Genomic DNA, 25520 nt, shown 5'->3' on the forward strand with positions numbered 1-25520 from the left:
TGCTTGCCTAATTAAAGGTCAGTTAGCTAGCTGGGTGCCGAAGCAACTTAAACACATTAAAGGGAAATGCCACTCAATAACGCAGTGCATTGGATGTTTCTGAACATTGAGTTCTGTGTCCCCACGCTTGGAACTCCAATAGGACTCTACAGGCAGGGCTTGTGAAAGATAATGAGCTTGCACTGCTTCGATGACTCCGTGCCTGTCGACTGTCACAGTAGTTTAAAAGAGACATAATGAGTCTTTTGGGCAAAGTGAAAGTAGTGGTTTTGATTTCAGGTTGTGTTTTGATGCTTCGGACTGCAAAGCCAGAAATAAACAACGAAAAACTAAAAGAGTATCACATCAAAACTTGAAATGTTTTGACATAACAAGATGATTTTTTTTTTTTTTTTTTTTTACAATACAAAACGATATTTTGAACTTCATACAGACATTATGTCATAAGAAGAAATGGTTTTGTAATACAAACCTGGGTCTGTGTGTCACATTTTATGTCCAATGATCATTGCAGTATGAGCCATAACCACATGAAACTGGAACATGCACCACTGGCACATTTAATGAGCATTACTGTCATTGCATTTTAATAGCCTAATTGTCGTGTACTGTCACATTTTAATAATTAAAAATGTGCTTTAACGGCTATTATAGTTTGATGCACATGTTTTAGTTATGATCGAATAAGAGCCATGTGAGTTGATGTGCTCCCTCCTCATCTCTTTTGAAGCTTCAGTATGTATTTATCTGAAAATAAATTCTCCATGCCACATGGTTCAGTTCATAAAGTGACAGAAGGCTCTCTCTTCTCACAGTGAGCATGACGTGGGTGAGGATGACATCTACGATTGTGTGCCGTGCGAGGACGACGGGGATGACATCTATGAGGACATCATTAAGGTGGAAGTACGACAACCCATGGTAAGAATTTAGTGACACAAGTTCCTTTCTTTGTTTTGTTTCAGTTATTGATAGTGGTTTTGTCTGGAGTGTTTTTATACCGTAAATCTGATGCCATTTTAAAGTACGTGACTTACTTTAAATATCACATTTTCTAGTGACATGGACACTTTTTTTGTTTTCTTTAAGGATTTATCTGTACATTCAAAACTATAATAAAGCAATCACACCCTTTTTCCCTTTTTATTCCTATGTGAGTGTTTGAATGACGTCTTTTGTCTTCACACACTTTTTGTATTTCTTGCTTAACTGTCTCTGACTTGCACTGCTTTGCCTTTTCCGTGCTGCAGATCAGATACATGCAGGTGAGTGCTCATGTGATTGTGACTCATCCCCACCCTGTCGGCTAACTCCCTTCAACACTTAATTTAAAAACAGTCCCAAGAGAACGCCACGCCAATTAGAGCACTGAGCTGAGCCCATCGAGACAAAAAGGGGGATCCCATCTGGTTCAGAGTCTGAATCAGGGCCCTTTGGAGACCGTTGTGACTTCAGCTTGGTGACTGCAGCGTTCACTGACATCACCGATGAACACAGCTGCTACATTGAACCTGAAAGAACAAGACAATAGTAATTATCCTGCTGGCTTTGAGTCGTGCTTCTGATTGGTTGATTACATGCTGGATTGAGGCCTGGACTGGACATGCGTTTTTACAGAGTTATCTCCAAATTTGTATCGTCATTGCTTGTTTAGAACAGCCAAATCTTTCCTGAATGGCCAAATCAGTAATTTACCAGCTGAGCTACTCATTGCACTGCGAAAGCATAAACAATATGTACGGAGCTGAAACCTGTACCTATGTAGGATTTAAACATGCTCATTAGAGCAGACAGCAGTGCATTGTTCTTTCAAAGAAAATCATGCCATGTTAGTTCATGTTGACTTACCCAGACATCTGGTCTCATGAGAAATGTTTTATGCAGATACGTTTGTGTCTTTCCCCATCATCTTCCACCCCCTCACAACACCCCTGCTTGCATAGCCATACACTGAAAACCTTGAACTGTCCACATTTACATAAATATTCATTGTTCCTCGGGCTAGTCCACCCACACATACTGTGACAAGCTTGCAGAGTCCAACCTGAAGGACAGTGCTGTAGCTCCGCACAGTCTGTATTTATTTTTTTAACAGCTTTAGATTTGTAATTTTCTTGTGCTCCAATAGCTTTTAGTTTAATTAGTCAGTGTGTTAGTAAGCCATAACAATCAGTGTTTTGGCCAGTACTCTCTTGAAGGCGTTATTTTACTTTTCAATCAGGTGAAAAACAAGATAAACTAGACTCTTGAAGTTTGATTTTTTTGTCATCCCATCATGGTTAACATCAAATCTGCAGACGTGTTTGTCAGTGGTTCATTATGTACACAAGGTAATTCACTATAAGTGTATATTGATTGAGAAAGACTCCATGGCATAATCTTATAGAGATGCTGCAATTTCATGGATCGATGGTCAGGATTGTGCAAGTTTTACGCTGTTTGAAAATGAAAAGAAACCAACAAATGCCAAACAGTTTTTGCATATTACACGTCCACGTTTAAGCTATAAATCACCAATATATAGAAAAACATAATCCTGGTGGTCTCACTAAAAACAGTAAAAATGATGAAAAGAAAATAATGTAGTGGTCCCTTATAATATATATGATGTTAGGCATTTTTTTAACTTCTATTTTGGGGGCTTTTTAAGCCTTCACGTACAGCTAGGACAGTGGATAGAGTCTGATATCAGGAAGAACTACATGTGGGAAAGGCCCTGGGCTGTCAGTTTAGAGGACTGCGGCCTCGGTATGTGGTGAGCTAACCACTAGGTCACTAGTGCCCCACATGTTTTTAAAGGTATATTTTGGGGCTTTATATGCCTTGACTGAGGAGACAGGACAGTTGAAAGAGTCAGCAATTGGGAGAGAGAGAGTGCGTGGAAGAAGCTACAGGTTGGATTTTAACCTGGGATGAGTTTTGGTCCCTTAAAATTAGCTAGAAACAATCACTAAAGTCCAAAATACATAATCCTCCACAGTCATACTTATAACGCCAATCAATCATAACAGAAACAAGGCAACGATCTCACATTGTGTTGTCAATTAAATAAACAACCCTAACAATCACACAGTGTGATCTTCCTGTTCTAACATCTGTCTAATTCTCTCCGTAGAAAATGGGTATGACTGAAGATGATAAGAGAAATTGCTGCTTAGTCGAGATCCAGGAGACTGAAGCAAAGTACTACAAGACTTTGGAGGACATCGAGAAGGTGATTGTGAGAATGTGTCAGTGCACATATATTTTAACGGGCTCATACTGTATATGTGTATCCTGGAAGAAGCAGTGCAGCATGTGGGAGTTTCCTTTTGTCCTGCTGTCTTCTTTGTGTTCCCGGCCTGTGGGCCGGGTCGCAGCATGGAAATGTCAGCTATTGGCTGATTCATTGGGGGGCACAAATGTCAGGTTCAGATCAATTTGGTTATTATTAGCTCAGGCCCCATAGGAGACTATGACCCCTGGGGCTTTAAGTATAGACCTGGACATCAAAGGCACAGAGACATATTGTATACTTGAACACACAGTCCTGCACACATGGTCAACAAGTGTTGGAGATTTGATCCATATAAAGGGAAGTTATTACTGTCTACTTCCAAGGTTTTCCATGAAAAATACACATTTTGTGTGCTTCAAGAGTCATAATCCCTCTCTCTCTCTCTCTCTCTCTTTCTCACATACACACATACATACCCCGTCTCTCCCAGTGTGAAAATGAACCACAGTTGAGATCAGCGCTGCTAACACATCGCTTTTCTCTCTGACACTGCGATGTGATAGAGGCCCCACAAATCATCAGCTTGGCTAATTTCATTAAACAAAATGTGTGTCCTGTGTTTTCCACGTCGGGCCAGCACGGGACTAAATACGAATAAATAACCTTCGGATGATCAGAGGACTCGTTAAGCTTAATTGAGTTGGGGTTAATAAAGCCTGTCAACTCTTCATTGCTTCTTCGTTGATGTATTTGTTATATTTACGATGATGGAATGTGACAACCATAAAACAATTTTATTGAAACAATAGGGAGGTTTACCTCTCTTAGAGTTCAAGCAGAATAGAGAACTGCTGTGCTTGTGCATTCATAGCGGGAGCTGTAATATCCTTACGTCTTTGTTCACAACATTACAGCTGCTGTTTTTACACAGTATAGCTAAATCTTAATTTCTACCCTCACATTTGACTCTAAGATTTCTTACAGATCTTTTGGTCAATACAATTCTCAAATATGAAGATTATTGTTATTTTTGTTTTCTCCTTTATTTATATCCTTTAAACACATGTTTCTCCTATTTCTCTGTAGAATTACATGATCCCATTGAAGCAAGTCTTGAGTCCACAGGACATGGAGGCTATCTTTGTCAATCTTGAGGTGAGTATCAGCTCAAGCAGAGAAAATGATGAACATACAGCACGCCTGGATGTACCGCACTCCGTGTGAATAATTCAATATGTGTATGGATGGCTGAATGAATGACAGGATGTGTAGTATTTGTGTAAGTTAGCCGTGTGACGCGATTCGAAATTCACGGTTCGGTGTACACTTCTACTTTGGTGTCAGGCTTCAGTGTTTTTATCACAGTGGGGACAAGAATATGTTATTTACTTTCAATGAAAAGAGTTGGCTAAAACTCTTTCGCAGAACCTGGTCAATAATACATTCCCAACAAACGAACGATGAATTGCTTGTGCTGCACTTGTGTCATGTGGTCTCTATGACAACAGTATCTTAAAATTAAAAAAAAGTTTGTCCCTTTTATAAATTGAGCATCGAAAGGAGTATGCTTGTTCTCTTACTTCATCTGAACACAGAGTAGGGAGCATGTTGATACAGGGCATGATCCATAGGACACGAAATAGGAGAATATCATATATTTTTAAAAGGGCATTTGTGAGGTCAACAACACCCTTTTGAAAAGTTAAAAGATTTTCAACTGAAATCGCTTTGCGTGGTGGCACAAAAAAGGCAGACCATTTGGGAAAAAAAAGGACAGAAGGCGCTAAGCTTTTTCTCCGGACGGCCGCCTGCTGCTGCAAACGCTCCTCATTGAAAACAGACACTGCTGCTGAGTAAATAACGTCAGGTGGACTCGAGGCCTCAGGCTGAGATTTTGGAGTTACATATGAAACACAAGTGTATGTATGAGTAACAAACTTAGGTCTTAGTCTAGGTGGTTTGGAAGTCACTCCATGAACGCATGTACAAATCCTTGACCCATGTCTTTCCATTTACTGTACTGTAAATTTGTGTTTCTTATTCAGTGTGCATACACAAACTCTAAGCTATCTGCCTTCAGAAATGTAACTCCCCTCATCCCTGAGCCTCCTCCTGTATTAGCATTTTGTCATTGCTTATTTGGAATGTTTAGCACTGAATCATGTTCATTAAAAGTTGTTTATCTCAGACTCTGCTAGGGGAAGGTGTGAGCTCAGGGACGGGTCTGCATTCAGACGTGTTTCAGAGCAACACATGAATAGAGTCACACCGGCAGAATAAAATGCAAATTGCTGGAATAAACAGTGAAAACCTTGACTTGAGTGTCCTGCCTCAAAAATGAGCCTTTTCGTTTTCATAATGAAAACCGGCCTTGTTGACTAATAAGGTTATGGCTGTGAATCACTGACAGAAATACACCAAGACAAACATATATAAATGTCCTTGGCAATAAAAACTGATTCTGAAACACGAGGAGAAGGATTGACAAATAGTTTTTTTGTACTTTTCATATTGTATGTTAAGAATAGAAATGAAAAACCTAGACTAGCATTATATTTAACTGCAATGATTATCTGAAAAAATGTCCACACTAACAGCATTTATTTTAAATTATGTATTTGTGATATACCAAGACATGCAGTTGACTATATCAGACTGTAAAAGACTTAGAAAACTGTACTATTTATATACTGAACTAGTCTGAATAAATACATCATTGAACTGTAAACAACTTGGTATTTAACGGAAGAAATGTGTATTCAAATCTGTTGACTGTAATATTTATTATGATGTCCACTCAGGATGTAATCAAAGTCCACTTTGCTCTGCTGCGTGCCATCGACCTGAACATGGTGAGTGGAGGAAGTGGCCTTGGGAAGATCTTCCTCGACTTCAAAGAAAGGTTTGTAACCTCAGCATTACGTTACAAACATATTTATATTTTTGCCTTAATGTATAGATGTCCTAATGCATAATATGTATGCACAACTTTTGCACCAGCAAAAGTTTTCAAATGAATCGAGAAGTCTCCATCTGTCTCACAGAAGACATGCATGGGGTTGAATCCACCCATAGCTTTGCTGCAGAGCAAACTTCACCTTTGTGTGTTGATGCTGGTTACAAATATTTTTAAAAAAAGCCATTATGCAGTCATTTGGGGGAAGGTTTTCCCTTTTTTTACACAATAATTAAGAGAAAATAATGCATCTAAAACACCCGCGCTAACAGCCTCATGCTTTTTTTAGCACTGCCACACACGTTTTAAGTTCAAGTCGGGCAACAAAATAAACCCTCAAGCTCATCAGTTTATATCCACAAAAACAGCTTCAGCATGAGAGCTCAACTCTGTGTAGCGTAAAGTTGCAGACCTTACTTTTCTCCATGTTCAAACACACAACAAGGGCAAACTGCACTGAGCGGCACTTTTTGGCCATGTTTGCACCTTAAGAGTCATTAGCACCAAAAGATTTGTGAAATAGACCTTGAGATTGAGCAGGTAAAAGGAGATGAACAGTTTTTGAGCTATAAGTGCCCACGCTCCATTCTTAGTGACTAAATGTTCTTCTAGCTGACAGGAAGCTGGATTTTCTTTGTCTGCTCTCTCAAATTGTTGGTGCTGCATCAAGTTGAGCATCCACAGATTAGTGGAAGGATTTCCGGGATTAGTGTTCAAAGAATAAGTCAATAAAAGCAAAAAATGTTAGAGAAAAGCTGAGAGAGCATGCCACCAGTTGTTCTCCATTCAACTCGTTAATCCATTTAAGACTGCTTTAGCTTGTCATGATTGTCTTTGCTGTATTATTTTTTTTTAGATTTAGCTGTTTATCATCTTTAAACATGACTCACAATCTCCTACAGCTTTAATTTCATTGTTAAAATGCATACCTCTTACCTATCCATTGAGTTTTGTCATCATAAATAAGGTGTATCCATTTTATTTTATGAATAAAACTATTAACGCCTAACGGTTGTCTGCACCCAGATCTTATGTTTAGCACAATTATAAGAGCATCCGTCAGCCATATAAGAGCAAAACCATCATCTCTGTAGGTGTCTGTAGGTGTTCATGAATAGAGCTGGGTCTTTAGCTTTTCCCTAAAGGTGCAAAGGGACTGCAGATCAGGTGAAGAGTTTAGTTAGAGCCTTCGGCCCCCGCTGTCAAGTTTGGATCAGACGCCTTTTATTTGCAGAGCGTAGAGGGCAAGGCGGATAATAGAGTTTAAGTAAGGAGGCACCAAATGTGTTGCTGTTCTGTAAGCGAATTGCAGAGGATTACATTTAATGTGAGCAGTAACTGGGAGCCAGTGGAGTTAAGTCTTATCATTTGTGTTTCACGGATAAAAAAAACCCCTCAAAACACTAAAATTTTATTTCGAACATTGAAATTGAAAAAAGCTCTTTCAGGTTTTCCCATAGACTTTGATAGTGTTTGGGGAAAGGACTTGATTAGCAGGAGATTTATGTGTTGTCGGGACATGAAAGCGCTGTGAGTCGGGAAAGCTGAGGTTTATTAGGGAACAGGGATTTCTCAGACGGATCTCAATCTTGCACTGCTGCTGTGGGCAATGTGTGGGTAATTTGCATCCCTGAGGGGAGCAGCGATTTGCCTCCCTGCTGTGTGCTGAGTACCGCTTCTTCATAGGTAATGGTAATGACGGTGATGATAGGTTCTGGCCCTGGACATGGCTCCATACACAGCCATGGATAAGCCACTCTCCTCTAATGATGCAGCCATTACTGAAAGAGTGAGTCACACACTTCACAGCATGTACCTGTTCTTGCATACAGAAGTATGCATTATAATCCCCAGCACAGTGATCCTGATAGCACATATTTTTTACTCCTCATCATCCTTCTCCTTCCAACCTGAACCAGGCAATCACTTTGTATTTCTTTAGGCAATGTTAGTTTGCATACAGAAAAAAGGCTCAGAGCAGGCCTCTTCCTGAAGCCTTGGAGAGCTGTATTACACAAAGTTAGTGTGACACTTTTAGAGACTTTATTCCCACTTACAGATAAAGGCAGTACACATGCATTATTATTACTTATTCTTCATTTATCTTCTCACGACTCCCTGATCTGATAGGGCAGCGGTTGGAAATCCTTATTTGCGCCCAATCCCAGATAAAATGATTTCAGTAAGCTGATGGTCAGTTGTTATTGAGATTATATTACTCCCTGTAAATATATATATTTATTTTACTTATTAATCCCTGAGGGAAATTTTTTATTTTTTTTTATTTTTTTTTTAACACTGCTACCAGGGAGCATAGCAAATCAGTTGGAGGTTTGTTGTCTTGCTCAAGGGCACCTTAGCAGTACATGGGAACCTCTCTAGCTACCAGACCAACGTCAATATTTTAGTCCACATTGGGACTCCAGTTCCCAGCCCAGAATGCTGCTTCAGTCACATGTCAATGCACTCATACATAAAGAAAATCTTCTGTTGATTTGTGGTAGATCACATTGTTTTTTTTAGTCTATTGTGCTTTTCTTAATGAAAGCCATAATGCCTCATATAATGTTGAGAATGGATTTTTTTACTGAACAAAACTGGCCTGGAAAGTAGTAATGGGTTTACTGCATTATGACAAACGTTAAGTGGGCAAGGAGCACAACTGACATGTGTCTACTTGGAATTTGTTCCTTTTTGTTCACAAGACTGAAACCACACACTGACCACTGATATGGTCACACACATTTTGAGGTCAGTGCTGTGTCCAGGTTCAGTTAGATTGTTTACCTTAAATTCAAGACAAATAGTTGTGGACTTGATTTTGTCCACTAGGATTAAGGTCTTTTCAAGTCCTCTTGAAGTCATGGACCCAAGAATGATTCTAGGTACCTATTGAGGGCAAAAAGGTTTTACAAAAAGGTTGAACCAACAGCACATCTTTTATCCGGGCCGTGCAGCGAATGTGCTGTTATTAACATTAGGCTTTCTTCTGAGGTTGGACTCAATTAGCAGTGAACAGAATTCTTACCGGATATGTTGTTTTTAAAGTCATAGGTCTTGTTTTAGGCAGTGTTTTGTAAGTTCACTTAATAGAGCTAGCTTAAGGTTCATTTCACACATGTTAAAATGAACTGGCTCATGTTTATAGTTTATATATATATCACAGTTTTAAATGAAATGACTGTTGAACTGACTTCACATTATTTTCTTTTTTGTTTGACTGCATTGAGCTCCTTTTATTAGTCCTCCTGTCGTCTAGTTCTGTTACAAGGACATGAACTGTAAACTATGTCCACTTATTGGTTTAATAAATATCACAAGAATAAATTCTGTACAGGAAAAGGCAAAGTGGTGCATGAGTGGGAGTTAAGTATTAAATTGAATAAATGACAACTGTTTGTTGAGGAAAGGATGAGGTCATGGCTGCAGGGTCAAGGAATGCAGCCTCTGTACATGGGGCTAGTGCTTGTCTATCCAGGGCCAATGAATACAATGTTTCTACTGCAGTATTAATATTTCTCAACACATGCTTTTCTTTGCAGTATACATATATACAGTTCATATATATATACACATATAGTTACTTTGTCAAGGTCTAAACTAAAGTTACTTTGAGTAGTCAGAAGACTAGAAAATCATTTCCAAGCTCACATCTATTTACCATGTTCCTGTGACAGGATTATGTTGAAAACTGATCGTAAAACAGTAATCAAAAATATTGTCAACCAATACACTGAAATATGAAACAATACATTTTAACATTATAAATGTACTTAATAAGGACCTTACCTTGACAAAAGATCACAACATTGAGTCTACCAGGTTGTTTTGTGATGGATTCTGACCTTCTATTTCTGACAGAAACAGCTCACATTTACCTTCTATTCATACACAAATCCTCTGATGACACACCATTCATATTTACTGTTGGTGACATTCCCCAGAATGCAATGCTGGGTTATTTTGGAGAGAGCAGTTCATTAGATTTGCAGATTCTGTGCGTCACAAGCTTTTGCCTCTCTTCATGTGATTGACATGTATACCTGCCTCATTATGAGCCCCTCTTGTCCGTTGCGATAAGCTACAGTGGCCGGGGGATCTGGACAACAGGCATGTTGGCGATTATTCTGAGGACTTGACTTGGAATAATTAATTTGGTTATCCATGCGTGTAAGTCCCAGTGACCTTTACAACAATGTGCTTGTACCTTCTTTTTTTTTCTTTTTCTTTTTTTCTCACGTCGGCTCACTAGATGAAAAGGTTTATTTTGTTTTTGTTCTATTCGTCATAGAAGTGAAAGCCATGGTTAAAAATGTCATTGGCTTATCTCAAACACTTCTCAACATTCAGAACTGACCTGAATAGAAAAGTGGGCTCAGAGGAAGCTCTTTAAAACTAAAAGGGCATCTAAGTGCCCTCTTGTTGACATCCTTGTTTCCAACATTCCCCGACTCATTTCCGGAGTAATCTGGCTCGCTGATACTCTTACATTGCCTAATCATGGCTGCACTATGAGCCTCTTTATTGCAGGTCTTTGCTCTATGTTCTCCTCCATTTGCTGTGTGCTGAATATGTTGAGTGGAGGTGAGGGGGTCCCAATGCCATGTGTCAGAGAATATTAGCTGGCTCCACAGCCTGTCACTTCTGGTTTGCTTGGCGAGTTTCTCAGTCATTTCACTCGGCTCTCAGGCTGCACGAGGGCGGGGGGGTGAAGGCCCAGAGCGCAGTAAGTTAAAATTGCATTTTCTGTAAAATAACATGCCCGACAGCATCCTCATTATGAAAGAGGCCAGCACAGCAGGGCCATATCAACAACACTGAAACAAATGTCGACAGCCAGTTTTGACTGCACCTGCGTAACTCTCTTACCCAAAGGGAAACTGACAAAAAAACAGAAAAAAAAACAGTTGGTTTGTGGTTGTACTGTTTATGTTTTTCTTCATACTTGTGTCTGTATCCACTCCAATGATGATTGCTTATAATTATAGATTGCACAATATAAGAAATAGCATGTCAGCTTTTGTTGACCGAGGAATCAAAGTTGAGCCAAGTGAGGGAGCACATGTACATTTGTAAGGAAAAAAAAAACTCTATTCTATTATCTTTGTAAATGTTTCTTGATGAAGGAATATCATTCAGCATATTATTAGGATACTTACATATCAACATAATCAATTTTGATGCACTCAGTGCAAACTCACATTTAGTCTATAGAACTCTTTCATGACTCTTTTAAAAGGGAAACTTGACATTTGCTTGCATCATAAGTTGTTGAAAATGCTGAGAAGGAGCATCAGAAGTTTGAGTAATGCAGATCGTCATTTACAGTTTAAAAAAGATACTAAATGCTACAGTCAGACTTTGATTGATATACTATAAATACTTTGTATTGCAAATATTTCTGTAAACATTTTGGAGACAGGAAATGATGTGATGAGTTATTATCTTTCCAACAGTGTTTCCGGAGGTTGGCTGAAATAAGCTTTGAGCTTATTGTCATGACATGACCTCATTATGTATGAAGAAAGGATGCCTGCCACAGGAAGTAGGGTGCTTGCATGTCGTTAGCCCTTTTTTCATTGGCATTCTCAATGGAGGCAGACAAAGCTTGACACTAGCCTCTGAAGTCAGACAAATATATGACATACTTCATTAACGGGACATTTGGATGAGAGGAAGTGTTTCTTTTTCTTTTCGTTTTCTCTTTTAGCCTGTACAGCCGGCGTTCTATCAATTAGTACTACCCATTGAGATGTGCTAACAGGCAGTTGTTTGCAGTTCTTCCTGTGATATCTTAAATAGAGGTTTTATTCTAGCGAATCATCACGTGCTTCTTGTTTCCTGACAGTGTGTATGTAGCCTGAAGTGCTGTTTTAAAGTGATTCTGTACTTGAAGCCTTGTTTGAGCGCCAATAATAGTCTGTCAAGATACCATTGCCCTGAAATCAAGTTTTTTTGTCCTGGTAGAATTATTTCACAGGTGATACAGGTAGTCTTTGCTATCGTTGTCGTCAAAGCAGCACATCTCGACAGAGGACGGGAACACTGAGCAAATACAGCTTAGATTTTTTTAAGTTGCACAACTGATTCCGGCCAAATCACGGCTCAATGCTGTGTTATTTGCCGTGCATTGTGTGGGGGATAAGAGGGTCGATCATGGCCGAATCAGATCTGCTGAATATGCCTCAATTACAGGAGGGGGTTTACTGCATCAGCCTTAGCAAATGAAACATTAGCTCAGACATTTGTCAGCCTACGCTACCCGGGACATAGTGGGACACTTATTAACAAGCACATCCACCCACTCAACCACACACACACATGCTTGCACATAAAAGATGAACGATAGCCTTCTTTCAAGTTCAGCTAGAGGAGCAGATAAATTCCTCTTTGAATCATTTCCATTCACTTGCAAGTGCTTTGATTGAAAAAAACACACAAAAAACATTTAGGTCCCTGTGAAAACATTTCTTAATTAAGGCCACAAACTGATGAATATAAATGATCGTGAAAACAACCGTGATAATATCTAGCCTTCAGAAACTGCACATGTCCCTGTTGAGGAGGACTAAGTGTTATGTACCCCAGAAGTAAGTGCTCATCCTTCATCGTGTTCATCTTAAGCAAGTTGATCTTTTAAATTATTGCCTGTGGATCTTTTGCCTCGTGTCATTATCGACTCTCTCTCTCACTCTCCCTGATGTCTGACTCCACCTTCTTGTCCGGCTATTAAAAGGATGAAAAGCCCAAAAATAAATTGTGAAGCTTTTAAAGAATCTGTGTCATATCTGATATGTGATCGGTGCTACAAACCATGCTGCCCTGCATGGTCCACCTGCTGTTTCATAATGAATCAACCACCCATGTATCTCAATAACTTAGTTGTCTTGGATGGATGAGAGCTGAGGGGACCTGTCTTCATGAGTGTGGATCAAGTCTTAATCAGGAGCTTGTTAGCCCAGGGCCAGTTTAACCAGGGTAGAAGTCTAACTGCAGGGAGGCGTCTCCAGGGCTCCTGTAAAGCTTGAGTAATCATAAGTGGAGCTCTCAGGAAAACAGGATGACCGTCTGATGAATGGATATGACAGAAAACTCTGCTATTCAAGAGAAAGATGATGGTTCAGTTGTAAGAACTCCACCTCTGACAAAAATATCACACCACTACACAGTTTTTCAGTCAACATTACGAGTGCAGAGTTTTTCCTTTAAGAGATTGGTACAGAACTGAAACTGTAATCATTCTATAATCCAAGACAAATATTCTTATTTCATAATTGGATTTCCAAGTCTGCTTACATTAGGACAGGAGCCCCCCATATACTACAGATCAAGAGAAAAAAACTGTTTTTGCTTTGTTAAATGGACATTTTAGTGTCACTGTCATTATGAATGAATAAAGTCACTTTCCATTCACATTTAATGAATTTATTTAATTTGTGTGGATTTTAGAAATACACTAAAGACAGGGTTGGTCATTTCCTCCAGATGCACTTTTTAAGATTTTCTTTGAAATTGTCTTTAGGTCCTGATGGAAATTGCATCATTCATGTTCTCTGAAAAGGGGACAAAGTAAATCCATCATCTGTAGCAGTTGTAAACCTGTAAAAACTTCGACCAATGTCTGCCACTAGGAACCAATCTGATGAACCAATCACGCCTCCCTGTCTTCTCATTCACTCCCCTTGCCTACACTGGCCCACAGTCAAAGCTGGTCACTGATTTTAGAATCTAGAATATTTATTTTTCTACATGTATTATGATAAAGTTTAGTTTTTAGTAACCATTGAATGAGACATGGGATGACACAATGCATGTGACTCATGCATTTAAGTGAAGGGTGTAGATTATAGGGAGCACAGAGGGGAGGGGCTGGGCTGAAGGAATGCTACTTTCAAATTCATGCTTATTTTCAAAAAATTACCAACTCTGCCTTCAACATGGTTGTAACTGTCTAAAGGAAATAATCTTCAAAATAGTTTTTGGACCAACCAACAAATTCAAAGACCATGGCAATAATATGAGACAAAGAAAAGCAGGACAGACATTTTTTCCTTGACTAGCAAATGAAACGCTGTAAAGTTGGCACATGGCATCTTCTTGAAAAACTATGTGTGGAACATAAGAAAGGTTAGTCTGTTTTTTTAACCTTTGTTTTACTATCAATTTTCCTCTAGTGGTATAAAAAGAAATGCAGACAAACAATAGACATCAAGAATAAGCAGAAATACAATAAACGATGAGTCAGCAGTATTAAAAGAACAGGACATGGAGAAAGAAGTCATCTTTATGCAAGTTCTTCAATAACAACATGGTGTAAGTCATCTTGCAGGACTTCATGCTCTTAAAATTATGAAGTTGGATGTAACCCTATTGGCTAAACTGAAGCAACTTTTTTTACGAAAAAAAAAAACGTGAAGAAAAAAAACGAAAAATGTAAAACTAAGCACAAAAGATGTATGTTTGACTCTGCCCTTGTCTCCGTCACAGATCTATAAGAGGCTTAATTAGACTTCAGGGGGCCAGGTCTCTGCGCTGCCTCGCCAACTCTAGTGGGGTGGGGAGCACAGAGGGGTGGGGTGGTTTAGCACTATAACAGCAGTGCCAATGCCCTACTTTGAGTCAGTGAGTGAGCAGGAGGAATGTGTGCCACGTGCAGTGGCATCCTCCAGGCAAGATGACTTTGAACTTCCTCCCAGCTGAACCCACAGATCTGTGTCAGGGTTCCATTGTAATAACTAATGAACGCAGTTCTCATATCCTCACTGCTTGAAATTAAGATTTTCTTTTTTTACTCACACGCTGATAAGAGGAACTCTGCTGAGCAGCTGATACAAAACTGAGTCTTTCATTAGTGTTCTGTGAATACAGTGAGCCTGCAAGACGATGCAGGCCCCTTTAAATGTCACCCTGGGATCAGAATTCAGTCATTTGTTATTCATGGTATTCACGTCCACTCCTAATCATAATTCATTTATACACATTCATTTATCTGGCCCATATAGTGCCTAATGACTCTCAAGCTGACCGCTCAAATTGTGTTATTAATCAAATAATTAATGTGCAGTACGTCGCCTGAAGGCTTCAAGACGATCACCATCGCAAAGCTAATTGCTGACTCGCAGCAATTTTCCTTGTCTCTATGTTTTTACAAAGAAATGATATAATTCCAACATTTTGATGATAAAGAATAACCCCATTATTCCTGTTTGAACCTCATTTTAACCATACGCTAAGCTATGGACAGGTTTGATGTGCCCTCATGTCTTGGAGTTTTCACACAGAGGAAGCAGAAAATATCCGACTCCAAATCTCAGCTGCAGATTTCTCTTAACAGACATTAATATTTTATTGCTATGAGCAAGAACATTTTTTACAAGTGTTCAGCTGCAGAGGGCCTTTTGAGAGTGAATGCAGTTGCAGCTTAAAAATGGAATGTAATCAGCAAGTCTGTAATTTTCCCGTCTATTTGTCTCTATAGTACTTCATTGGTACGCCATATCGGGTCTTTACTCTTTTACACTTTCTTTGCTTTCAGCCGAAAATAGGATTGGTTTCAGATGGCTGTAACTGGAGAATTGGAGAATGAGGAGCTCTGACACAGAATTATACTAATCAATTGTTGATTGTTGTGTCCATTTCCAGGTTGTTGATCTACGGTCAGTACTGCAGCCACATGGAGAACGCCCAGAAGACACTGGATGAGCTCATAGCAACACGAGAGGATGTCAAGATTAAAGTAGAGGTAATGTCCTTTAACACGCATACCAAAACAAATGAGATACGATTGACTTTGCATCTACACACCAAGAAGCTCCTGTGCAGGATGTGTGCAGATCTTGTTTTGCTTTCCTGACATTTCTTGTTATTTGGATGCAGCACCCACAGAGGGATGTGTATGTCTTCTTTGATTTTTCAACAAGTCTAAATGCCTCAAAACGAGATGAAAAAAGGGGATGTTATGACTCCCATGACACCGTGTATCAACATCAACATCAGTCCAAGGTGGACAGTTTCACTTACAGGATATAAACGCATCCAGGACACATTGAGAACATTAGTGAGATCTGAGCATTATGTGACACACACAGGTGGTCAGAGGACACGTTTTTCCACATTGGTCTGGTGGTATATACACTCATTTCTCCTAGGCCATGTCAAGGGCAACAACTCTCTATGCATAAATTTAATTCAACATGTAGAGTCCACTAACTCTTATACATGACTGATTAAATGTTTTCCTCCTGTGCCTCATGAGCACTGTATTTTTAGAATAATTTCTGATGACATTTCAGGATGTGAAGACGTTGTTTATGAAGCTTGTTGTCCTTAAAAATACAGATTTAAAGTGTCCGGTCTTCATTCAGTAAGTATTTAATATTTGATAATATTGTACCAAGGTGGACAGAGTTGGAGACTGCACAAGAAAAATTTGTGATCAACAAGCTGAATAGCATCGGTTATATTGATCCTGAACCCTTGTGCATGGTGCCATCCACTTGTGAGCCGATTACTCAGGAGACATGTCAACTCCATGTTTAACTGACGCCTTTGTGAAACACTGAGGCGGACTGTTTGGATATTCAGGATTGAAGTTTCAGTTTGTCATTTTTTTCATGCATCTGCAGACATAAAGAGACACTCTCCCAGCCCCAAGAAAGAAAACATGTAACAGTATAGACACATAAATATACCTAAAAATCTACTGAGCAGTAATCAATAAAATAACTTCAGAAAGTACGGAAAATCTTCCCGGTAAAAATATCCTCGATTAAATAAAGCAGAAGAAAACTAAAAAGGCAGCACACAGTTACAGTAGCAATACCTTCGTTAAATCTGTGTCTAAAGTGCAAGTGCAGGACAGGTAAACATTTTGAATGGCGAATTTGAAAGTGTCTTTATTAATAAAAATTAAACCACAAAAAAATGTAAAGCCACAAGACAGGCCAAAACAACTTTTCCATAATAGAAAGATGGTGATACTGCAGGACAGCATGTCACACATCAGACTCCCCCACCTTCCAGAAAACAAAGCACAGTGATATTCATGTGCCTGCAGGGAAAGCAGCAGTCTTTAAAATCATGGTGATCAGATGCAGGACATTAGTGACATTAAATCTCAAACCAGCAACCACCAAGACACAAACAATAAAGTAGGTTAAGACTTTCATTCATCATAACCAGTAGACATGCTAACACATGATTCTCAGATATGATCATCTGATTGGTGTTGATACACTTTTTTAGAAAAAGGAAAAAATACCAGTTCATGAATTCATGTAAAAAAAAATGTGTTTAAACATTTTTAACCAGGTTAAAAGCCAAAGAAGTTATTTTAACACATAAACCTTCAAAGGGAAAATTATACAAAATAATACAGAATGTGACAGCCTTCATAACATCAGTGCTGGTGGAAAAAGGATGACATTGAATAGATTCATAATTTGGGTTCAAATTTGCCATTGTGGTGGACTTACTGAGATGAAATCAGCAAGGCAAAAATGTGATTTACAAATGTGGCATCAGAAAGGCTTGATTCAAACATTTCTGTCAAAATAAACATTCAGGGTCGCATTTAAAGCACATTCAATTGCATTTCGAGGAAGGAGAGGATTGGAAATGACTGTCCGTGTTTATATTAATGCTGTCTGAGTTCAGTCCTGGTGAAGCCCTTTTTGTTGACACTACTTTAATTGACTAATCATCTCTAGACCATTGCTCTTTGGAAGTTTTTGTCTGGATTTTGGAACAGGGCTAACAAACTTCTGTAAAGATAGGATTAATGACTAGATTAATCAATTATTACAACCAGGGATGCTGACAATGTGGTGTTCTCTCTGAAAAGAGAAGCACTCTGAAACCGGGTTAAACAGCTTCCCGCTGTTTTCCAACACCAGAAGAGTGATAAACAGTTCCTGTCAGTTTGAGAAAAGTAAATAAATAAATGCCTGTACACACCATGTGAGGGAGCCTTATAGTGTGAATCTTACAAAAGTCTATAGAAATGTTCATTAGTCGGAAGAATTTGCCAGTCAGCATTCGGCATTACTGCGTCACAAACGACTGGCACCACCAGAGCTGTTGTGTCCCCAGTGAATAAACCGGCCTTGTTGTCACTAATGGAATGCACCATGAATGTGTGGCAGCAGTTATAGCAGTGCAACAAAACACAATGAATTATTAAACAATGAATGAAGGCTTATTTAGCAGGAAATGTGCAATGCAGCGTTATGCAACGTGTAATAACTTCCCTGCTGCTCGTGTCATTGTTTTGCAGGAATGCACTATGAAAGTGCAGGAAGGGAAGTTCAAGCTGCAGGATCTGCTGGTGGTTCCCATGCAGCGGGTGCTGAAGTATCACCTACTACTTAAGGTAGGAGGCATCTCAACACAGCAGAAACTACAATACAATCCATTTTTAATTGCAACTTTGAAGAGTAGGAAAAAGCGTCAAACATCAAAGCAGAGCACTTTTTATATTTCTATCCAAATCATTTGATTTCAGAATAGACTGTCCATCTCTGCGTGCATCACAGCTCTTTGAATTTCTCTCTCTCTCTCTCTCTCTCTCTCTCTCTCTCTCTCTCTCTCTCCCTTTCTTAAAGAAAGGAAATCTTCATCACTTTGATGACTAAGGCAGAAGGAATGGACATAGCTTTTTCACACTTTACTTTCCATCTTTTAATTATCAAACACTCATTTCCCCCTGAGGCTTGAAAGAAGGCTCTGAAACTGTGTAGCTTGTCTCTTCTTAGAGGAAGCTGGAGTCATCTTGAATTCACAGCATCTACAGTGCTATGCATCTGAGCAGTGGCCCAGTTTCACTGTAACCAAAAAAAGTTTCAAATTTGTCAGATAAATTCTTTTTAGCTTAATTTCCTCAAAATCTTTTTTTCCAAACTGTATATGTTGCATGATAATGGGATATCAACAATCATCATTTTGCAACCAGGTTTTTTTATGAACGATGCATTTCAGTTGTAGTATACTGCCTTTTTTTTTTTTTTTTGCATCATTTCCCAAAATAGTAAAAAGCTCCTCCATTGGTACATCAATGAAATAAGGCACTCTAGTTTACATGCATTGGTTTTTAGTCTACATACTGTCTGTTCCTCATTTCCACACTGAGCTCTGGAGCAGAGCGTTAAGTTTTGCTGCAAGGAACTGCCTCCAAAGTGTCTTGAATCTGGCATATCTCATTTCACTTGATGTTAAAAGATAAAAAACATGAGGCAACTGGACAGTGCCTGTGTTTTCAAATTGTGTGATCACGATTCACTATTTGTGACTAATTTGATAGTTATTATGACGTATGCTGCTGCCCTCCTGGCCAGGTCACTCTTGTGAAAGAGATCTTGATCTCACTTGGTTAATTAAATAGTTAAATAAAGGCTAGATACAAACAAAAAATATGCAAGTGGTCATTTTCTACCGATGCAAAAACAAGGATTGTTCAAAAACGATTTCAGGTCCCTGTTGGGCTACTTATATAAAACAATAGATATTTTCTATGAATGAGAGTAGAGGCCATTTAACATGTGCTTTCAGCCTTGCAATACTTCAAGGTAAATATTTCCTTTTCAGAACAGCATGTTATTTCTGTTTGTTATATGTAGACAGAAAGATTTAGTCACAGAAAGATTCATTACTGTTTATTCTGTCTGAACCATCTACCCTGCACGACGGTCTGTCTGTTACTGAGGTTTGACTGATGATCGTTTTCTTCTGGTTTGCCCTTTGTCTTTTATTGTTTCACTGACTTTTCGCCCTGCCAAACTGTGTTGTTGTTGTTATTTTCGTGGCCAGTTCATCAACCATTTGCGCAGCCACTCTTTGCCCTTTTGGAAACTGTCAAATGCACTTTATTACTTTAAAAAGTCACCGTGGTAACACATACTGCTACCTGACATTTAAAACTATACTGCTTAGGCTGTGTATTTTTTTCGTCTGTGCTTGTTCTTTGGTTCAGCCTTGATTTTTAAATATTTTTGTTTCCTTCTGTGTTGTTCTGTCTTCTGAGACAAATACGCATATTTCTATGTCAAAATAGCGACAAAAGAAAAGTCAATCAAGAAAAGGAAAGGCATTCTTGGGCGCCAGGTAGCCTCGTGTTAATTTTGCATGCACCCCATGACCAGAGGCTCGGGTCTTTGTTTCAGTAGTCGTTGGTTCTAATCCGACCTAGACCCTCAGCTGCCTCATGTCATCCCCCACTTTCTCCTTCCAACATTTATTCCGTCTCTCTTGTTCAACCAATAAAGGCATAAATGGCCCGCAAATGTAAAAAAAAAAGAAAGAAAAATACAAAAGAAAAAATTAACAAGGACCGGCATTCTGCCAGTGTTTCTTTGTAAAACAATTACACCTGTGTCCTTGAAAAACAAATTTCCCCTAAGGGATAATAAAGGGAAAGTTGAAAGTATAAATTAGCTGTCATGTTAAGGACTTAAAAAAACGGCAAACATTTGCATCATTTAAGCTTCTGCATTGTGCCTGTGTGCATGTTCTGAGCAACATATTTTATATAGCTTTTAATTTCTTTTTTTTGATAATTGGAAAGCAAATTAAGCGACTGCCATCTCCAAGCAGGGATTCTGTTTGTTCTTGTATTCAAATGTATAACTGCAAAATATATTGAAAACCTTATTTTCCTGCCAACATTTTCCCTGCGGCTCTTTTCCTTGTGGTCACGTATAAGACACGCCTTCCATTATAATAATCCCAGTGATTTATTTTGCATGTAAATGACGGCTGAGCAAGTATCAGAGTTTATGATGTGGTGGGAAATGGACTCGGGTGGAGGCGGGTGTTTACGTCAGGTGATTGTGGGACTATGCAGAGAGTACTGCTTCTTGTGTATTAGTTTGAATGGAGCCACTGCAGGAGTCTCAGCAAGGCACTGAGGTGAAGTCAACCACGCGCTAATCAGATTAAACGCACCCCATTTCACAACTTCCCACAGCTCTATCGTAAAACTCAGCTGTGTTGTGGCTTCCGGGCATGTCAGACTGACAAGTCTTGTTTGGGAGTGTGTGTGTGTGTCCAGTCATGCCTAAGGGCACATCTTCAGCTGATTTTGTATAGATTTCATCAAAGCAGTGTTATACAATTTGGCTTGAATACTCGTCTCTCGTCATCTTTTATGTATCAGAGCTGCACTCTAAATAAAGTCTGTTCAGCGACATCATCTCATAAGTCATTCTCCTCAAGAAGGGTTTTGAATTTTTGATGGACTCCCAGTGTTTTTTAGGGACCCATGTGATCAGGTTATTCATCTGAAGTTGGGTGAATGTGTTCTTACAGCAGCATGCTGTACCTCCTGCTCAAATGCTCAAAAAACTGCTGAGTAAGCAGGTTACTTGGTTACTTGGATAAAAAAAGAAAGTCGAGAAAGGAGGTGAAACCAAGCTCGAAAGCAGTGCTTTTCACTTGATGATGCTGGTGCTGCTGCTGTTGGAAATCCAGTCGGGGATATTGCTTTTGTTAATAAAATAATTACTGAGAATGTTAGTTCAGGATGTTTGCACAGTTGGGGTGGTGAAGTGGCGGAAGTGGCGGAAGTATCTACAGCGTTACAACTGTCTTATGAAACTCTTTGCTAGCATTGATTTCTTGTAAAAGTCTGTCATAAACGGTCGTTCTCAGACACATCATGTTTTCTATCAGGGAGTACGTTTGTCTATCTTGTAAAACCAAAGGATGGAACATTGGTACATTTATCTTTATAAGGCCATACTACATGAAGTGCCTTCTTCTGTACATTCTCTGCTGATTCCCAAAGCTGTCAGCAGCTGTAGCTGGACTCGTCAGTATCTCAGTAACTCACTCTGTCTTTGATGGAAATGCTTTTCGTCTTTGCTCCATCATCTAAGTCTGTGATGCAGACTCACCTTCAACGAGCATTTACAAGATTGAAGCACTTGGATTATTTTAAATGCAGAGATGAAGTATAATTTGACAAGTGTATGGTTTCACTTCAGGTGTGTTGATTAATGTTTGTTTATAGTCTGTCTTTTGTTGTTTGTTTGAAACTTTAATCCTGCTGTCTTGGACAGGATTCTCTTGAAAACAGATCTTGTGTCTCAATGAGCTTTCTAAAGAAGTACAACAATTTCATTGTGTGTCACATTGCATTTCCAAAGCAGAGTTTATTGGATTTGCCAACTGGTAGGAAAGCTGGCACCATTTCATTTTTATTAATAAAACAATCAAGGATTTAATGACACCATTTTTCTAAAATTAATTTGTACATTTGTCATATTCTGCCATATTCCTTTTCCACTTTTTAAACCAGCCCAATTTGCCAGAGAACAAGGTTGGAGGCAGAACCTGTGTGTTGCTGTTAGTGGTTCTCATATTAATCTATATCTCAGCAAAATCAGTGTCGCATGTGTAATCACAGTAAAGAGCAGCTCAACATGTCAAAACAGAGCCTTTATATTAGTTTGAGTAGTTGTTGGTATGATATATTAAGTGTGATGTATATCTTCATGTTGCTTCTTGCAGGAACTTCTTAGTCACTCAACGGACCGACCAGAGAGACAACAACTAAAGGAGGCTCTGGAGGCTATGCAGGTCTGTGTAACACATGAGCATGAATGTGGGTTCATAAGTGGGCTTTAAAGAATATTACATAAGTAGTCCACAGTGCTCAAAGGCATAGCTGTATAAATTGTTCCAAACAGCTACTGTGCCTCAAAGGAGTGTAAACCTAGCATGATATGACAGATGTCAGAAAGATTTTGAGTTGAAGGCTGAAAGAACGTTTGTGTTTCTCTCACAGGATCTGGCCATGTACATCAACGAAGTCAAGAGGGACAACGAGACACTAAAGAAAATCAGTGAATTTCAAAGTTCAATAGAGAATCTTGTAAGTACTGTGAACTCCTCTGAAATATCATTTTCTTTTCAAGTGGAGCATTTTTTCCAAACATTGGCTTTGGTCTGTTTAAAGGCATTGAAATACAAATTTAAGAATCGGCCTTAAATGATTGCTCGATCGTACTTGAACTGTCAATTCCACTTAATACTATCACAACTTGTTGACTGGTATGAATTTTATAGAAGCTGGAGAAATGATATCATAAGCATGTTTGGCAACACTTTTATATTAAGGTCACAATATTCACCCTCAACTTGCTTATTAACATGCTAATTATGCTGGCAGCATTATTATTAAGTGCTGATTGAGACCTAATTCTACATGACCAGTGTGTGATCAGTATTAGTTTATTGCTAATAGGTCATCAGCTAATCGTTAATTGCTACTTATTAATAGTTAAGTTGTTGATAATGTCATTAACATGTTGTGCTTAGTATGGCTCTTATGAAGTACAAGACAGCAGGAAAGCTATGAAGAGCACAACTCATGTATAACACCTTCCTAACTTGCTATCAATAATCAAACAAAAATTGCGGGGCTATTAAGGGAAAACCTCGAATGGCTTTTAAGCTGTAAACTATGGCCATAAGCACTTCATAACTAGTAATAAGAAGCCAGCATGCTAATAAGGAACTAGTTGATGGTGAATATTGTGACCTTCATTTTCTAAAGTGTTACTTAAGTCTCACAAAGAACTTACACTCACTGACTGTGTCTTTGAATCCTTATCTTATTTCTAAAGACAGTTATATTTTAGATACAGTTTTTGGGCTTGTAGATAGAGAAGGAAATCAGGGAGAGAAAGAATGGCTAATAACATACAGGAAATTAGCCCATGGCTGGACTTGAACCGGGGCCACCAACCTATAAGAGGACTATAGCTTCCCTACATGAGGCATGACCTTTGACCTTTGTGCAAGTTCATCTGTTTTAAGGAATCAACCTGAATATGTATACACCTGACACATGTTTTTTTTTAAGGAATGTGTTGTAATATTAGGGGAAAATGCTTATTTACTACACAGTGATAACATAGGACTGCTGAACATGAAGCTGCAGACTGCAGCTCGTAAGTTTATTTGCCGCGTGACTTTAAGCAGCTAGCCTTGTTCTTTCAACCAAAGCTAGAATATCTAGAAAACCTGTCAACATCTTTGAAGCTCACAGATGACTGCAATTTGTTTTTCTGTTATACTCAACCCTCTGCTTTATGAGTCAAGATGTACAGTATTTCTGAAACCACATTCCTTAAAATGCTACCAGCTTTGTCTTTTTGGAATTTAGAACCGTATGTTCCCAATGATGATTCAATTTTCCAGCTTCTTTCTTCATGTATATTGCAAGATTTGACATCTAATTTAAAAGTCAGTTTTCTTTGTTTTTAGAAACTAATACACCATGACCAATGCAATCAACAGGCTGGGATTAAAAGTTAGTCAGCATGATTAGTCACAAAGTGTCACAGAGCAGTAGAGTATTGTTAAAGATGTCAACCATTGAATCCACTGCTCAAAAAATGATATCATTTTGTTTCCACCTGTCATGATCCACTGACAGTGAAATGTCCCTAATAAATCATGTCGTAGAACATGATCAAGAGACGTTATGTACAGTCGAGACTCCAGTTATTTCCCGTATTTATTTTCACAACACTCTCCCAGGTTTGGTTTCTTTGACTTTCACAAAGCCTTTTCTTTTTTTTCACTCTGACTGCTACTCTGTTTAACTGCTCAAGTGTGTTCCCATAGTTGACTATTAATGGCCAATGGGTTAATTTTGGACAAGAACATGGCAACATATGGACTAAACAACTCAAAAAAGTAACTACACATGGACTGAAAAGGTCTCCAGTTTTATCCTTTAGTATGTATCGAAGTGGTTCTCTCAGATATTCAAGGGTAGCTAAATTATGAATGGGTTTCTCATTAAATGTAGACGTTGTAGCCGACAGTGAGTTGACATTCTGTTTCTGATTGTGACCTAAGCAGCAGGTGAAACTGGAGGAGTACGGGAGGCCAAAGATAGATGGAGAACTGAAGGTGTGCTCCATCGTCAACCGAACGAAACAGGATCGGTGAGTCAAACTGCACTGGAAATCCAACCAGAAATAGAGGAGTTCAGTGCATGTTAAGACATGTCCTCACTGCAAAATGAAAAATGAATATTTGTGTTTCGTTGTTTGTGTCTTCAGGTATATATTCCTGTTTGATAAAGTGGTCATAGTCTGCAAGAGGAAAGGCTACAGCTATGAGCTTAAAGAGATTATTGAACTTCAGTCGTATAAAATGTCAGACGACCCAATGAACAACAGAGACATGAAAAAGGTAAGAATGGTACTCTAATTTTGAATCTATCAATGGAACGAAAATATTGATAAAACGGTGAGATCTGGGAAAAAACGGCCTTGCTAGTGCAGGTGATGAAACCTCCTGTGTAATCATTACAAATGTTGCCCTTGAGCTGAAGGA

At 38.8% G+C, this 25520-nt stretch overlaps 1 protein-coding gene across 9 annotated transcripts in view; it reads left to right on the top strand.

Annotated features, from left to right (window-relative positions):
• The window catches only part of vav2 (vav 2 guanine nucleotide exchange factor), a 225641-nt gene that overhangs the window by 181240 nt on the left and 18881 nt on the right, over positions 1-25520 (top strand). For 3 of the 9 annotated variants that reach the window (XM_079363650.1, XM_079363647.1, XM_079363653.1), the window contains exons 5-15: positions 816-921; positions 1251-1265; positions 3116-3214; positions 4304-4372; positions 6019-6119; positions 15816-15915; positions 18448-18543; positions 22677-22745; positions 22954-23040; positions 25038-25126; positions 25244-25376. In XM_079363650.1, coding sequence (XP_079219776.1) covers positions 816-921; positions 1251-1265; positions 3116-3214; positions 4304-4372; positions 6019-6119; positions 15816-15915; positions 18448-18543; positions 22677-22745; positions 22954-23040; positions 25038-25126; positions 25244-25376 — 964 coding nt within the window. The remainder of the gene's footprint in view (positions 1-815; positions 922-1250; positions 1266-3115; positions 3215-4303; positions 4373-6018; positions 6120-15815; positions 15916-18447; positions 18544-22676; positions 22746-22953; positions 23041-25037; positions 25127-25243; positions 25377-25520) is intronic. The other 6 variants (XM_079363651.1, XM_079363652.1, XM_079363655.1 and 3 more) reach the window with 3 other exon arrangements.

Source organism: Symphodus melops (assembly GCF_947650265.1).
Source record: "Symphodus melops genome assembly, chromosome: 16".
Classification (NCBI taxonomy): Eukaryota; Metazoa; Chordata; class Actinopteri; order Labriformes; family Labridae; genus Symphodus; species Symphodus melops.